This window comes from Saccopteryx bilineata, chromosome 1 (genome assembly GCF_036850765.1).
Source record: "Saccopteryx bilineata isolate mSacBil1 chromosome 1, mSacBil1_pri_phased_curated, whole genome shotgun sequence".
Lineage (NCBI taxonomy): Eukaryota > Metazoa > Chordata > Mammalia > Chiroptera > Emballonuridae > Saccopteryx > Saccopteryx bilineata.
The window spans coordinates 337,497,026-337,514,801 of record NC_089490.1 but is presented as its reverse complement, the minus strand read 5'-3'; the positions used below and the strand labels follow the sequence as shown (position 1 = coordinate 337,514,801).

The 17,776-nt window shown below is 38.5% G+C and overlaps 1 protein-coding gene and 1 pseudogene across 1 annotated transcript in view; one reads left to right on the top strand and one right to left on the bottom strand.

Moving 5' to 3' along the window:
* PRCP (prolylcarboxypeptidase) overlaps positions 1-17,776 on the bottom strand; it is an 81,121-nt gene that overhangs the window by 24,537 nt on the left and 38,808 nt on the right. The window contains exon 2 of the mRNA XM_066249299.1: positions 238-378. Within this exon, the coding sequence (XP_066105396.1) occupies positions 238-378 (141 nt within the window). The remainder of the gene's footprint in view (positions 1-237; positions 379-17,776) is intronic.
* LOC136321518 (small nucleolar RNA U3) lies at positions 2,631-2,711 on the top strand (annotated as a pseudogene).

Sequence of the window (17,776 nt, the reverse complement as noted above, 5' to 3'; positions counted from 1 at the left end):
TTCTTTAAGGCTGAACATGCAGGCTTACTGGATATCTACATTCATTATTCTTTTGTGAACTGCCTATTCATAGGTTTTTTTGCTGTTTTTCTACTGAGTTGAACTTCTTGTTATTTTTTAAAGAACTTCACAGTTAAGTACAATAATACTTGATCATATATACACTACAAAACATTTTTCCAGTTTATCATGACAGCAGACAAATAAAGCATAGGACCTCCACAAATTTGCACATACCGTGTTGTTGCAAAACCAGATAATGTCCCCTTCATTACCAGTGTAGAAAAGTATTGATCCACCATCTCTCTTCCAGTGTCTATCAGCTATTAGGTACCGCTGTTTAAAAGTTTTATCAGTCTTAAATCCAAAATGATCAACCTATGACAAAAACAAACCAGACAAGATACATACTTCAAAGGAAAGTAATTAAATGAGATCAACAAAAAGAGTAATTGAATTTATTATTCCATTAAATCAACCTATCCTACAAAAATTAAACTTTATTTGATTTTATTAGTAGCAATATTAATACTGTTATTTTCTTTATATTATTAGATAAAACAAAATTATTATTAATTTTTTTTTTAAGTGAGAGGCAGGGAGGCAGACCCGGCAACCCCTATCTGGAGATGATTCTCTGTTCATCTGGGGCTACTGCTCTGTTGCTTGGCAACTGAGCTACTTTAGTGCCTGAGGCCAGGCCATGGAGCCATCCTCAGCACTTGGGGCCAACTTGCTCTAACCATTCAAGACATGGCTGCGGGAGGGAGAGAGAGAAAAAGAAAAGGAGGAGAGGGGGGGAGGGGGGGAGAAGCAGATGGTTGCCTCTCCTGTGTGCCCTGATTGGGAATTGAACCCAGGATTTCCATACGCCAGGCCAATGCTCACCTGCTAAGCCAACTGGCCAGGGCCCAAATTATTTCTTTATATTGCAAGATAAAGCAATGTTATTGGTGGTCAAGATTTTCAGAAAGAATGACATCACAGTAATGGTGATGTGAGTGATACTCCCGATCTCTCCCCTTGATATTTCAACAAATTGAACAACTATAATGCAGTAACGAAACCCCAGCTAGGCTCACAGACGTGCCTGAAAGATCAATGCACTGAATGGACTAAAGGTCAGATGGGTTGAAAAGGAGGGTGGAAGATAAAATGCATTTGTGGTTAGCTCTGAAGAGGAGACAAACCCGGAGTGACTGGGTTCTTTTTTTTTCTTTACTGGACTTTGGGGAGGAGGGAAGCTCAGGCTGTTTGTATTTTGTCTGAGGGGTACAGAGAGGGAAACCTGGAGTGACTGGGTCTCCTTCTGCCAGGAGGAGCAGTGAGACAGAGGGGCAGAGGAGGAGATAAACCAAAGCGGCCAGACTGTGGGGTCATGGCCAGTATTCCTACAGTCTACCTGCAGCCCACACACAGCAGACAGAGAAAACTAAAGTGAGATGCTCCCAGCTTCCCAGATCCCACCTCCCTCACCTCATGGTGTGAAGAGTGGCAGAGACAAACCCCACAGCTAGCTCTTCAGAGTTACTCTATCCCCAGAATAATAGAAGTGCTCTGTGTCTTGTCCTCAGGACTGTTGAGATGTGGGGATGAGTATCTGAGAGACTGAAATCATCACTGTTAAGAGCCATAAATCAGAAAGCCTTCACAACACACCACATCCACCAACACAATGTGGTCTCACCTACATCATTGCGAAAGCAACTCCTCTGGGAGAACACAATCATACTTGGATATTTTAACATACTATTGATGACTCTAGATCGATCATCCAAACAGAAAATCAATAAATATAGACCTTAAATGACACTCTGGACCAAACGGACATAATAGATATTTAAATGACACTTCATCCCAAAACATCATATTATACATTCTTCTCCAGCATACATGAAACATTCTCAAGAATAAACCATATGTTGGGCCACAAAACTAACATCAACAAATTCTGGAAGACTGAACTTATACCAAGCGAATTTTCTGACTATAAAGCTTTGAAGTTAGAATTCAACTGTAAAAAGAAAGTAAAGAAGCCTACAAAAGTGTGGAGATTAAACAACATACTTCTAAAAAATGACTAGGTCAAAGGAGAAAGAAAAGCAGAAATCAAAAGATATACATAGACAAACAAAAATGACAACACGACATATCAAATTAGTAAAAGAGCAGAACTAAATAAAATAAAGAAAAAACTACAAAAAAATTAATACAACAAAAAGTTGGTTCTTTGAAAAGATCAATAAAGTCAACAAACCACTGGCTAGACTCACCAAGGAAAAAAGAAGAAAGGCTCATATAAACAAAATTCAAAATGAAAGAGGAGAAATTGCCACAGACATCATAGTTATACAAAGGATAAAAGTATAATATTATGAAAGATTATATGCCACCAAATTCCACAACCTAGATACGAATTTAATTCATTCTGTAACCGATCTCTTAAGTCAGTCAACTCATATATCAAACTGCCGATACTGGATCCATATGCCAACGCACCAACTAGCAGCAGCTTCCCGAATCACGACTTGTATCTTGGAATTTCACTTGATCTCAAACAAAAATATGAAGCAAGTCGCAGCTTGTATCTTAAAAATTCGTATGTTGGTCTGTTTGTATCTCAAGGTACCAAGACTATACTTTCAGGGATCATTTCTATAGTTTGTATCTCAAGGTACCACTGTACTAGCAAATAAAATACAACAACACATTAAAAAAATAATATATCAAAATCAAGTGAGATTCATTCTAGAAGCACAAGGATGGTTCAAGATGTAAATTGATCAACATAATACACATCAACAAAACAAAGAACAATAATAATATGATCCTATCAATAGATTAAAAAAAGGCATTCGATAAAATACTCCATCTCTTTATATTTAAAACACTCAATAAAATAGGAACAAAAAGAAAGTACCTCAACATGACAAACTATCAGCTAAATATCATACTAAATAGTGAAAAAATGAAGGCTTTTCCTCTAAAATCAGGAACAAGACAAGGTTACCCACTCTCTCCACTCTTATTCAACATAAACATAGTTCTGGAAGTTTTAGCCAGAACGATAAGGCAAGAGAAAGATGTAAAAGGCATCCATTTCGGGAAAGAAGAAATAATGATATAACTATTTGCAGATGACATGATCCTGTATATGGAAAACCCCAGAGACCACCAAAGGTGTTAATAACAATAAACCAATACAGTAAAGTAAAAGGATACAAAATCAATACACAAAATTCTATTGTTTTTCTATACACCAATGATGAAACTTTGGAAAATGAACTCAAAGAAACAATTCCTTTTACAATTGCAACAAAAATATAAATAAAACACCTAGGAATAAACTAAACAAAGGATGTTAAGGACCTATATACTAAAAACTACAAACATTATTAAAAGAAATTTAAAAAGACATAATGAAATAAAAATATTCCATGTTTGTGGATTGGAAAAATCAACATAGTTAAAATGGCTATATTACCCAAAGCAATACACAACTTAATGCAATTCTTATCAAAATCCCAGTGTCATTTTTTTAAGAACTAGAACAAAAAATTACCAGGTTTATATGGAACCATAAAAAATTCTCCATATAGCCAAAGCAATCCTGAGGAAAAAGAATGAAGCTGGAGGTATTGCACTACCTGGCTTCAAATTATACTATAGAGCCACAATAATCAAAACAGCATGGTGTTGGCAGAAAAATAGACACACAGACCAATGAAACAAAATCGAGAGCCCAGAAATAAAACCACATATATATGGAGAAATCACCTTTGACAAAGGAACCAAAAACACACAATGGAGAAAAGAAACTCTCTTCAATAAATGGTGCTGGCAAAAATGGAAAGCCACATGCAAAAGAATGAAACTTGGCTATAGTTTGTCCCCACACACAAAAATTAATTCAAAATGGTTCAAAGACCTAAAACATAAGATCTGAAACAATAAATTACATAGAAGAAAACAAAGGTACTAAACTAATGGACCTTGGCCAGAGAGAACAATTTATGAATTTGACCCCAAAGGCAAAAAAAGTAAAGGCAAAAATAAATGAATGGGATTACATCAAATTAAAAAGCTTCTGCACAGCAAAAGAAACTGACAAATAGGCAGCCAACTAAATGGGAGATGATATTTACAAACAACAGCTCCAATAAGGGGTTAATATCCAAAATATATAAAGAACTCACCAAACTCAGCAACAAACAAGCAAACAGTGCAATTAAAAAATGGGGAGAGGACCTGAACAGACAGTTTTCCCAAGAGGATATAGAAATGGCCAATAGATATATGAAAAGATGCTCATCTTCACCAGCTATTTGAGAAATGCAAATCAAAACTACAATGAGATACCACCTCACACCTCTTAGATAGGCTATTTATCTCCACAAGACATGTAATAGCAAGTGTTATAGAGGCTGTGGAGGAAAGGGAACCCTCGTGCACTGCTGGTGGGACTGCAAATTAGTACAATGATTATGGAAGAAAGTACCCTGGATCCTCAAAAAGTTAAGAATAAAATTACCATTTGACCCAGCAATCCCTCTACTGGGTGTCTACCCCCAAAACACAAAAACATTGGTACATAAACACACATGCACCTCCATGGTCATTGCAGCATTGTTCATAGGGGCCACAACAGGGAAACAACCAAAGTGTGCCTCGATAGACAATTGGATAAAAAAGATGTGGTACATACATACAATGAAATACTACTCAGCCATAAGAGATAATGACATAGTGACATTTACAACAACATGGATGGACCTTGAGAACATTCTACGGAGTAAAACAAGTTTATCAGAAAAATCTAAAAACTGTATGATGTCACACATAGGTGGGATATAAAGTTGAACCTCATGGATCTAGATAAAGTGAAGTGGTTACCAGGGGAAGGGAACATGAGCGAGGGGCACAAAGGAGAGGGTGGGGGGAAGGGTGGAAAGAGGGACAAATATAAGGTGAGGAAAATGATTTGACTTTGGATGATAGGTATACTACATAATCAACAGTTCAAATGCTATAGAAATGTTTACCTGAAACCTATGTACTCTTATTGATCAATATCACGCTGTTAAAGTTAATTTTCTAAATAAAAATTTTTAAAAAAGATTCTCAGTATACAAGAAAAGAAGCAATTATAAAATCAAGTAGCTACTTTTAAATACATTAAAATTGAATTGGAAATACTCATGTGAACCCATTATAATTTTTTTTTCTTCTTTTTCAAGTGAGAGAAGGGAAGATAGAGAGACAGACTCCTGCATGCACCCTGACAGGGATCCACCCAGCAACCCACCTGGAGCCAATGCTCTGCTCATCTGGGGCTATGCTCACAAGCAAGCTACTTTTAGAACCTGAAGCAGAGGCTCCATGGAACCATCCTCAGCACCTGGGGCGATGAGCTCAAGCCAATCAAACCATGGCTCTGGGAGAGAGAGGGAGAAAGAGAGAAGGGGGAAAGGGAAGGGTGGAGAAGCAGATGGTTGTTTCTCCTGTGTGCTCTGACTGGAAATCAAACCCGGGATATTCACATGTCAGGCTGACCCTCTACCCCTGAGCTAACTGACCAGGGCCATGTGAATCCATTAATTAAAAAAGAAATATTGAATTTATTGGGGTGGCATTGGTTAGTAAAAGTATATAGGTTTGAAGTGTATAGTTCTAAAATACATTATTTGTATATTATATTACATTAAACCATCCAAAGTCAAGTCTTCTTCATTGTCCATTTATCCCTCCTTTTCCCTCTTCTACCTCCCTCTCACATTTCCCTCTGGTAATCACCATACTGCTGTCTGCGTCTATGGGATTCCTCCCATACCCCCTTAATCCCTTCCCATTTTTTACCCAGCCCTCCAACCCCCTTCTCTCTGACAGCTGTCAGTTTTCTGTACCTATGGATCTGTTTCTATTTTGTAAACCCATTAATTATTAAAATACAGATATTTCTACCATCTGGATTTTCATTATCCAAACTTTCAATATCAAAATTCAAAAACTAAACAGACTGCTGAAAATGTCTATAAACACTGACACCCCAGAAACATTTGACATTTCAAGGGCCAGAATTCTGGTATCTAATGCCATTCTCCACTAAAAGGAACGAGGCTTGTTAGTGACAAGTCTGACTGACACTAGGACAAGGCATCTTGCTGTTCAAAAGCAAGAAGTGCTAAAAACTTAATGGAGTTATGTCTAACAGACATGGGCGCTGACTACAAGAGATTATCACTGACTACAAGAGATTTAAATTGAATGAAAAAAGAATAATTATAGTTGATTAAATTATTCAATTCATGAAAATACATTAGTCCATAAGAATATCAAAAAGAAGCAAGAAAATTTTTCATTTGCCACTATTTAAGGTGTCTGTTAAATCAACTTCTTTGAAATTGAGAATAAAAAGAGTCATGAACTCAGTCTTTAACCTGCCTTTTCAACAGAATTTAATTTCAGGGTACCAAATTGTCCCAGTTGATGAAATAGAGCTCTGTTTAATCAAATGTCAGCTATTGCACAAGAAATACCAGGATTAGAAAAGTGATAGTTTGGTAAACTGTAATGAAGTCACTGATTGAGGCAAAATTATCAAATGATGTTAAAAGCATTAGGAGAATGGATGATAGGGAAATGAACATTCACATTAGTGGCTGGTTTTATCATAGAGAATACTCTCTTTTCACAAAGAAATGTTACTTTGCAATGGAAGGATCAGGCTGCCATCACTTTAATCTAGTGATCGATGTTAGTTAGCATCACTAACAGTGAAGTAGGCAGGGATTGTGTATCTCTTCACATGATACATGAAACACAAATCACCCATGATGAATTCTTGACAAAATGTTCAACTGTATCTTAGTCCAGCCTCTAGATCTATTTTCTAGTTTCCAAGAAATATACAGGATAGAAGAATAAGCTGAAGATATTCTGCAGAGACAATCAGACAAATCTAAAGATGGGACATTACACAAGATAATGGCAAGAAAATATCATTAAGAGAGACTATATAATAAAAATATATGCACCCTTATATTCACTGCAGGATTACTGACAATAGCCAAAATATGGAAGAAACCCAAGTGCCATCAATAGATGAGTGCTAAAAAAGTTGTGTTACCGCCTCCCCTGTGATGGTGTAGTAAAAGCATTGACCTGGAACGCTGAGGTCGCCAGTTTGAAACCCTGGGCTTGCTTGGTCAAGGCACATGTAACAATCAAAAGATGAACAATTCAAGTGAAATAACCATGAGTTGATATTTCTAATTACCCCACCCTCTCTCTCTCCTTTCTATAAAATAAATCAATAAAATCCTTAAAAAAAAGTGTTGAAAGTATTGTGGTACATATATATATATAATGAAATATTATTCAGCCATAATAAAATTTTACCATTTGTGATAGCAAGGATGGATGTGGAGGGTATTATGCTAAGTCAAATAAGTCAGAGAGAAAAACAAATACTATATGATTTCACTTATATATGGATCTAAAGAACAAAGCAAACAAATAAACAAAATAGACTCATAGCTACAGAGAACAGACTGATAGATGCCAGAGGGCGGGGGGTTGAAATGCCAGGTAAAAAAGTGAAGGGATTAAAAAGTACTAATTAGTAGCTAATAACAGTCATGGGGATATAGAGTTCAGCATGAGGAGTATGGTCAATAATATTGTAATAACTCTGTATGGTGCCAGGTGGGTACTTGAAATATCAGGGGGATCACTGTATATGATTGGCCACTATACTATACATCTGAAACTAATACAAAATAATATTAAATGTAAATGCAACCGAAAAAATAAAATAAAATTATTTTAAGTGAGAGTGGGGAGAGAAAGTGAGACAGACTCCCACATACGTCCCAACCAGGATCAACTGAGCTATACTCAGCCCTGGGGGGCAGGGGCCAGGGCCTTCCTTGGACCACTCCCAACACTGGCTGCAGGAGGGGAAGAAGGAGAGAAGAAGGAAAGGGAGAGGGAGAGAAGCAGATGGTTGCTTCTCTTGTGTGACTGGAGATCAAACCTGGGATGTCCTTATGCTGGGCCAACGCTCTATTCATTGAACCAACCAGCTAGAACAAATTTAAAAATTTTTTTAAATAAAAATTAAATTTAAAAAAAAGAAAGAGAATTTTTGATCCACCCAAAGAAATAGAATTTTAGCTGAATGAACCAGAGAAAGTTAAAAGATAAAACTGTGAAATACAGTGTCATTCTAGCAATTGACTCTCTTTGTTGACACTTAAATTGCTCATCTATAATTGCTGAAAATGAACCGCAATCAAATTATCTTCTATTAGTTCTGCCCACAGTAAATTTGCTCATTTTTACTGCCTCAGTGGAAGCTATCATTAGACCTCTGAGGCGGACTAGCATAATGGCCAGCATTATTTCCTGGTCAGGGTGCTTTCTCTCCTCTCAGTAGGACTGAGCAACTAATTCTAAGCCCCTGCTTCTGACTGAGAACTAAATAGGAAAAGAAGAATCTGCTCTGCCCACTTCTTCAGTGCATGATTCTCAGGCATGCTAGCTGCAACGTCCTGGAGTCATACCTTTGTAGTTCAGACATGGCTAATTCATATTTGATGATCATCTAGGTAGAGCTAGACTGCTCTATCTATTTTTTTAGAAGGTTTTCTGGGCAAATTGTGGTGTAAACAAGATGAAAAGGGAAGTGTTTAAACTGCTTAAGAGAATAAATTGCTTTTGAGAACTTTATAAAAAAGAAGACTGTTTATTAGTTACAGTTTATTTATTTATTTATTTTTAAAATAATTTTATTTCTTTAATGGGGCAACATCAATAAATCAGGATACATATATTCAAAGATAACATGTCCAGGTTATCTTGTCGTTCACTTATGTTGCATACCCATCACCCAAAGTCAGATTGTCCTCTGTCACCTTCTATCTAGTTTTCTTTGTGCCCCTCCCCCTCCCCCTCCCCCTTTCCCTCTCCCTCCCCACCCCCAACCACCACACTCTTATCAATATCTCTTAGTCTCACTTTTATGTCCCACCTACGTATGGAATAATGCAGTTCCTGGTTTTTTCTGATTTACATATTTCACTTAGTATAATGTTATCAAGATCCCACCATTTTGCTGTAAATGATCTGATGTCATCATTTCTTATGGCTGAGTAGTATTCCATAGTGTATATGTGCCACATCTTCTTTATCCAGTCATCTATTGAAGGGCTTTTTCCATGTCCTGGCCACTGTGAACAATGCTGCAATGAACATGGGGCTGCATGTGTCTTTACATATTAATGTTTCTGAGTTTGGGGGGTATATACCCAGTAGAGGGATTGCTGGGTCATAAGGTAGTTCTATTTTCAGTTTTTTGAGGAACCACCATACTTTCTTCCATAATGGTTATACTACTTTACATTCCCACCAACAGTGGATGAGGGTTCCTTTTTCTCCACAGTCTCTCCAACATTTGCTATTACCTGTCTTGCTAATAATAACTAATCTAACAGGTGTGAGGTGGTACCTCATTGCAGTTTTGATTTGCGTTTCTCTAATAACTAAAGAAGATGAGCATCTTTTCATATATCTGTTGGCCATTTGTATTTCTTCTTGGGAGAAGTGTCTGTTCATGTCCTCTTCCCATTTTTTTATTGGATTGATTGTTTGTTTGTTGTTGAGTTTTATGAGTTCTTTGTATATTTTGGATATTAGGCCCTTATCTGAGCTGTTGTTTGAAAATATAATTTCTCATTTAGTTGGCTGTCTGTTTATTTTGTTCTCAGTTTCTCTTGCTGAGCAAAAACTTCTTAGTCTGATGTAGTCCCATTCATTAATTTTTGCCTTCACTTCTCTTGCCTGTGGAGTCAAATTCATAAAATGCTCTTTAAAATCCAGGTCCATGAGTTGAGTACCTATGTCTTCTTCTATGTACTTAATTGTTTCAGGTCTTACGTTTAGATCTTTGATCCATTTTGAGTTAACTTTAGTACAGGGGGCAAACTGTAGTCCAGTTTCATTCTTTTGCATGTGGCTTTCCAGTTTTCCCAGCACCATTTATTGAAGAGGCTTTCTTTTCTCCATTGTGTGTTGTTGGCCCCTTTATCAAAAATTATTTGACTATATATATGTGGTTTTATTTCTGGGTTTTCTATTCTGTTCCATTGGTCTGAGTGTCTATTTTTCTGTCAATACCATGCTGTTTTGATTGTCGTGGCCCTATAATATAGTTTGAAGTCAGGTATTGTAATGCCCCCAGCTTCATTCTTTTTCTTTAGGATTGCTTTGGCTATTTGGGGTTTTTTATAGTTCCATATAAATCTGATGATTTTTTGCTCCATTTCTTTAAAAAATGTCATTGGAATTTTGATGAGAATTGCATTAAATTTGTATATTGCTTTGGGTAATATGGCCATCTTGATTATATTTATTCTTCCTAACCAAGAACAAGGAATATTCTTCCATCTCATTATATCTTTTTTGATTTCCCTTAACAATGGTTTATAGTTTTCATTATATAAGTCCTTTACATTCTTTTTATGTTTATTCCTAGGTATTTTATTTTATTTTTTTTGTTGTTGCAATCGTGAAGGGGATTATTCTTTTGAGTTCGTTCTCAAATGTTTCATTGTTGGCATATAGAGAGGCTATTGACTTCTGTATGTTAATTTTGTATCCTGCGACCTTACTGTATTGGCTTATTGTTTGTAGTAGTCTAAAAAAGAAGACTGTTTAGATTAAATAAATTTTAAGCAACATAACCAGATGCAAAGCATGATTCTAGGTTTTATTCTGCTTTAAACAAGGAAAACATAAATGACAATTTGGGGACAATTAGGTTAATTTTAATATAAACTGGATATTAGATGATAGAAAGGACTTGTTAATTTTGTTAGAAGTGATCATATTTTTGGGTACATAAGAAAATTTTATTTTTACAGCTGTACTTAAAAATATTTAGAGCTAAAATATCATCTTTCTATCACTTAAAAATACTTCAGAATAAAGAAGTAAAACAAATTTAAAGGAAGAAAATTTATACCTGAAAGAGAGAAAACACTGGATACTGAGACTTCGCAAGTCAGATCATATAAAATATTTTTAAAAATGATAAAAATGACAACAATGTTAAGCCTAAATTGAACTTTAAAATAATTTCTTGAGGTAATTTTTCCCCTTTGTTAAATAGACCACCATTTAAAATATAATCATCAAATCCTATAGCACAGTAAGATTCAGGTACAGTACTTAAATTTGCAGTTATCTCATAGTACCAGAGCTCTACAGAGCCTCTAGGATCATGCGGGCTGAGTCCCCCAGTGCTCTGGGGAACAGCAGTGAGAACGCAGAGTCTGGTCAAGGGCAGACATAAGCTGATCCAATTGCTGCTCAGGCTTCCCTGGGGCAGGAGTTGGTTCTGACCTCACCCAGACCCTGCAAGTCTTCCTAGGACAATCTAAACAGATGGGACTCCCCTACCCAGCTATACACACACACACTTCACATTCCTATCATGGGTCCCGGAATGCAAGCCTCTCAAAACTGAACCTAACTACACACTCCTTGATGTCCATGATCATTGCCATATATGGTCCTAACATACAAGCTAATCAAATGTAAAGGCTGCCTACCTTCAGGAAATACGCAGTACACATAGAGCAGGTATACGATAATAATGTCCATGTGCTGAAAATCCCTCTCATAATATGCTAATTCACTCAATCATTATTCAATAAAAATCTATTTTTTGCTGCCCTGGCCGGTTGGCTCAGCGGTAGAGCGTTGGCCTAGCGTGTGGAGGACCCGGGTTCGATTCCCGGTCAGGGCACACAGGAGAAGCGCCCATTTGCTTCTCCACCCCTCCGCGGCGCCTTCCTCTCTGTCTCTCTCTTCCCCTCCCGCAGCCAAGGCTCCATTGGAGCAAAGATGGCCCGGGCGCTGGGGATGGCTCCTTGGCCTCTGCCTCAGGTGCTAGAGTGGCTCTGGTCGCAACATGGCAACGCCCAGGATGGGCAGAGCATCGCCCCCTGGTGGGCAGAGCGTCACCCCATGGTGGGCGTGCCGGGTGGATCCCGGTTGGGCGCATGCGGGAGTCTGTCTGACTGTTTCTCCCTGTTTACAGCTTCAGAAAAAATGCAAAAAATATATATATATATATATATTTTTTTTTTTAAAGTAATTTATTGTGGTGACACTGGTTAAAAAATTATACAGGTTTCAGGTGCCCAGTTCTACAACACATCTCTGGACAATGTATTGTGTGTTCACTCTCCTCACCCCCACAAACAAGCATCTATTGAATGCACCAAGTACTTGTTCTAGGCCAAGTAGTAAGCTAAGCAACAGGATAGAGGTGGCTGAGCCACAACCCCTGCATTTAACACAAACTAATCCAACTGCACCCACTCCGCCTAAAAAAGAGAGAAGACAGACAGTTCTTCCACCTGCTTCCATGCAATGAGTAGTGCTTCTTCGCATGAGGTCCCTAAAGGAACAGCATCACCTGGAACAGCCAGCAGAAATTCAAGTTCTCTGGCTGAATCCCAGACCCACTGAATCAGAAACTGCGGGAGCAGAACCCTGGAACCTGTATTTTAACAAGCTCTCCAGGTGATTCTGATGTACAGTAAAGTTCTGGGAACCACTGAGTTAGCATGTGCCCCAAAATAAGATACAAGTCCACTATTCCTTGTCTCAATCAATTCAGAATACTTCTCATACTACAAGCACCTAACCATGCTGAATGAGACTCTGGTGTTTAAAGACTTACCAGTTAACAAGAAAAAAGAAACATATTTTCAACAAGACAAGAAAGATTGGCTGTGCTCAATTTAAAGAAAGGAAGTACATGGCTCTTTAACAAGATGCCTTCCTGTGGGATTTTCTTTTCTTTTTTTTTTAATTTATTTTTTCCTGTGGGATTTTCAAAGATCATGTTGCCATAGTGATTTTCATCTTACCCACTCACTTTAGAACCTAGCCTTCCTATAAAACAAAATATGACTGTATCCTTAAAAACCCACACAATTCAATACTCCAGGTTTCAAATTGAAAAACATGGTTTTGTGTTGTATCTATCACGGTAAATGTAAATAGCAAATTTCTTACACGTGGAAAAGCTTTCATCCAGAAAAAGAAGAGCCACAAGACCTCCAGAACCAAAGAAAGTTACACTTCCTTCTGTGGCCACTCTCAGGGCACTCCTGTTCCCAGCAGTCATTCCTAATTGTTAACACTGGTAGAAAGGGTAGGAACCCTGGTATGGCAGAAAGAAAGCAGGTTTGAGAGTTAACAGACCTGAACTTCAATCTCTACTATGATGCCTCAGGTAAGTCACTTAACCTCTGAGCCTGGGGTCTTTCTATATAAAATTAGGATAATAACACACAATTCATAGGATTAGAGAAAAGTACTTAAATCCCAGGTAGAGTTCAGGTTAAATAATTACTGCCTAGTAAATGTTAGTTCTCTCCATTGAATTTGCACACCAATCCTAAGCATGGCGTACTTGGATGGGTTATAAGGTGAGAGATGATGAAACTTTTCACAAAATTAACAGGAAATACCTTTAGAATGTCAAGATCTCCCATATTTTCTGAGCGCTTCCCCTAAATATTAAACTGTTAGAAAAAGGCAGTGTAATCTCCTTTGAAAAACATTAATTTACAGAATTTTCTTGGCTCCTTCCTATCACCATGGATATAAATTTCCAGCTACATAAATGTATTGTAGTTTCCAGTAGTGGCTTAGCACACTAGGGGCATGTGCCCTCTGCTGTAGAGAACTAGGACCTACATGCCACTTTCAGCTCTATGCTCCTGAAGAGAGTTTTATAAATCACAACATGAAAGGGGACAAGGAAGGGCCTTAGAAACTATCTGATCTGTTGTTCAGCAGAAGAAACTGAGCTCAAATGTCAAGTGACTTGGCTACAAGTCAGAAGCAGAGCTGGAACTTTTAATTATTTTTGAAACTTGGTTTATGGACATAACTAAAATAAATAGTACTGCTGTAAAAGCAACATAGGAATGACCCTGTGGGGCAGCTGTGTTAGGCTTCCTCGTGGGGTTTCCGGCTGTAAGCACTTTGATTGTGCATGGGTGCATAGCAGCGCCATGTATGTATGGCCTATACAAGTCTATGGGCGCTTGAGCTCGAGAGATGGGAGATTGCTGATCGCGAGTGCCTGCCCGCTGCTGTGAGTGGCCATTCTTGCTGTTTGTGTGCCGGAGAAGAGGTTTCCCCTGTCCATGTGCCTGTCCGCCTTTGTGAGAGTTTATTAAGTGGAATGGCCCTAACGCTTTCTGGCTCCAGAGATTTTTCTACCGTCTGCCGAATCCAGTGTGGACCTGCCTGGCCTTGGCCACCAGCATTACAGACCCCAAAAAGGAAACACCATTAGTCACACACACTAGTCCTTTCTACAATGTGGTCCAAAAATCTCTACCTTGAAGGGCAGAAAGAGATCCGTGAAATCCGTAAGCAAAGTACAAACAGAACATTCTCTAAATTAAGTTCATTGGTATGAAAATAACTACAATATTTGAACTTTAAAACTTGAAAATTAAATTACATTCAGAAAAGCCTGTCAGAATATTCCATCTGACAGTTTGGGTGGCAATATGGGAGCAGTGGGGAGCAGGAAAGGACAGAGTACCTACTATGTGCCTGACACCATGCTGGTGCTTTCTACAGATCACCTCATCATCCTCAGGATCACCCTCTGGGATGCTTTCCTTACACCAGTATTACAGTAAGGATGTAGAAGCTCAAAGAGGTCAGATAACATGCCCGAGGTACATAACTAATAAATCAAAGTCAGATATAATTCTTTTTCAAGCATTTTATTTCCTACCCAAACCTACCTCCAACAAAACCTGGGCTGCTTTTGTTAGTTTAACACACTATTGTGGATAGGGGCTGACTACAAACTTCAAATTTTGTCAGGAGACACTGCGATATCTTTCTCCTAAACCTGCAAAATGAAGATTATCCTACAGCTACTAACAGTTACACTGAAGAATATATGAAATATTGGTGTTTTCACTGACTTGATTCAATAATCCTTACTATACTACTCTTTGTAGCTCATGTAATTATGCCACTGATAAAAAAAAACAAAATCACACTGATTTTTACTCAGTAACCTTTGGTTTAAAAAAGAAACACCTCAGTATACAGTTGGTTTTATTTATGCACCCAGATGTATAATGATAGCTAACTGAAATTTTACTAAAAATAGGAAAAGAACACAGGACAAAAAAATGGATACACACATCCAATAAATCAAGGATCCTTGAAGGATGATGTTATGGTTTCCAATTCTAATAAAAAAAAATGCTAACTAACCTGAAATAAGTCTCCTCTTTGTCCATTTGATGTGTGTCCTATATTTAATCTGGAATTTGGCATTACATTGCTAAGAGTTCCTAAACAGAACTGCTACTGTTTCTGGGTAAGCTTGATCTCCCCTGAAAGGGTGAACACCTTCATGTTGGAAGGCAGAAGTTCTTAAAGACAGAACCAATACCTGGAAGAAAGGTGGGGTTTAGGTAGCACTAGTCTATAGTTGCAAAGGGGTACATGTGTACAAGTATAGTCTTACTAAATTAAGTTGTTGCTCACACAGTAGTAGCCCCAGAGCTATGACAAGATAAAAGAACAAACCCTATCTTATGAGTCAGATCAGGGGTGATTCCCATTTATTGTCACCGCATTATGTCAGAATCATTAAAAGTCCTGCTTAAACGTTCTACCTTTGTTTATCTCTACTATGAAGATATCAGGAAGAGCTACCCACTACATTGGAATTAAATAATTAAAACAAAACAGTATTCCTTGAGGATAGTGTGGCAGTGACAAGGAAACGATCCAAATTCCTCCAAGAGGAAGGTGAGTACAAAAAACAGAACTGCCTTTCCCTGCCCATAGGGATACTCTCTTCATGGCCACTTAGCAAGTCTAGTTTCCATTTTATCAAAGAAGGTGAGAACGTCCTCAGATATACCCTTCAAGTGAAACCATCGTCTGTATAATAAGTCACTGCTCTTCATACATTTCACACATGCACCTTCTGGCCATATTAACCAGGAGACAATGGTACTCCCCTCCTTCTATACTTCTTTGGTAACCCAACCCTAGCCTTAAAAATGAGACTGTTGGTGCTACCTCCCTCTGGGGAGCACGCCAGCACCTTTCCCTCCCTCCCCCCAACCCCCGCATGTTACCTCTGTCTTTCTCTCCTAAGTTTCAAGGGCCTTTCTACTACCTCAGTAACTTTCTATATAAATATTCTCCCATAGCCTGACCAGGCGGGTGGCGCAGTGGATAGAGCATCGGACTGGGATGCAGAGGACCCAGCTTCAAGACCCCGAGGTCGCCAGCTTGAACACAGGCTCATCTGGTTTGAGCAAAAAGCCCACCAGCTTGAACCCAAGGTCGCTGGCTCCAGCAAGGGGTTACTCGGTCTGCTGAAGGCCCATGGTCAAGGCACATATGAGAGAGCAATCAATGAACAGCTGAGGTGTTGCAACACACAATGAAAAATTAATGATCAATGCTTCTCATCTCTCTCCATTCCTGTCTGTCTGTCCCTGTCTATCCCTCTCTCTGACTCTCTCTCTGTCTCTGTAAAAAAAAGTAACAAATATTCTCTCATAATTTGAAAAAGACAAAAAAATTTAAAAAAGAATGAGAGAGAGAGAGATAGAAAGACTCTTACTTAGTCTGGCCTATGGTGGTGCAATGGATAAAAAGCCTCGACCTCAAATGCTGAGGTTGCCAGTTCAAAACCCTGGGTTTGCCTGGTTGGGACACATATGAGAGTTGATGCTTCCTGTTCTTCCCCCCTCTTTTGCTCTCTTTTTCTCTTCCTCTCTCTCTCTAAAAATGAATAAATTTTAAAAAAAAGAAAAAAAAAGACTCATTTAAAATGAAATGATCTAGGTAAAAGGAGCAAAAGGAGAAACAAGGGTGAGTCTCCCCTGGAAAAAGTTTGGCTAAGTTCAGGCTCCTATGCTTACAAATGGATAGTTAGAAAGGCAAGAACACAAGAGCTACCACAGAGCTTCTGTACCACAGATACTTTATAATTATTAAATAAATGCAGTTCAAATCTTCTAAATCAGTGGTCCCCACATCTCTTGTTATGTTAATATTTTCATAGACATGTTCTATTGTAGTGGCCAGTGCTTGAGAAAATATATGAGAACTATTATAAATGCAATACTGGTATAAATATAATACTGCAATCAAATTACATTTAAAAAATGTACTTGGGGCCCTGGCCAGTTGGCTCAGTGGTAGAGCATCAGCCTGGTGTGCAGGAGTACCGGGTTTGATTCCACAGGAAAGGCGCCCATCTGCTTCTCCACCCCTCCCCCTCTCCTTCCTCTCTGTCTCTCTCTTCCCCTCCCACAGCCAGGGCTCCATTGGAGCAAAGTTGGCCCGGGCACTGAGGATGGCTCTGTGGCCTCTGCCTCAGGCGCTAGAATGGCCCTGGTTGCAACAGAGCAATGCCTCATATGGGCAGAGCATCGCCCCCTGGTGGGCATGCCGAGTGGATCCCAGTCAGGCACATGCGGAGTCTGTTTGCCTCCCCATTTCCAACTTCAGAAAAATACAAAAAAAAAAAGGTACTTGGTAGGAAAATGGATTCAAACACCCTCTCCAATTAACTGTGAGATGCTCACTAACCCCATTTTCCATGACCAAGACTGTGGGCTCCAAAGAATTACATTCTATTTTACCAAAACTCTATGGAATCAAAATGCTCTCTGCTCTACTGCTATAATAG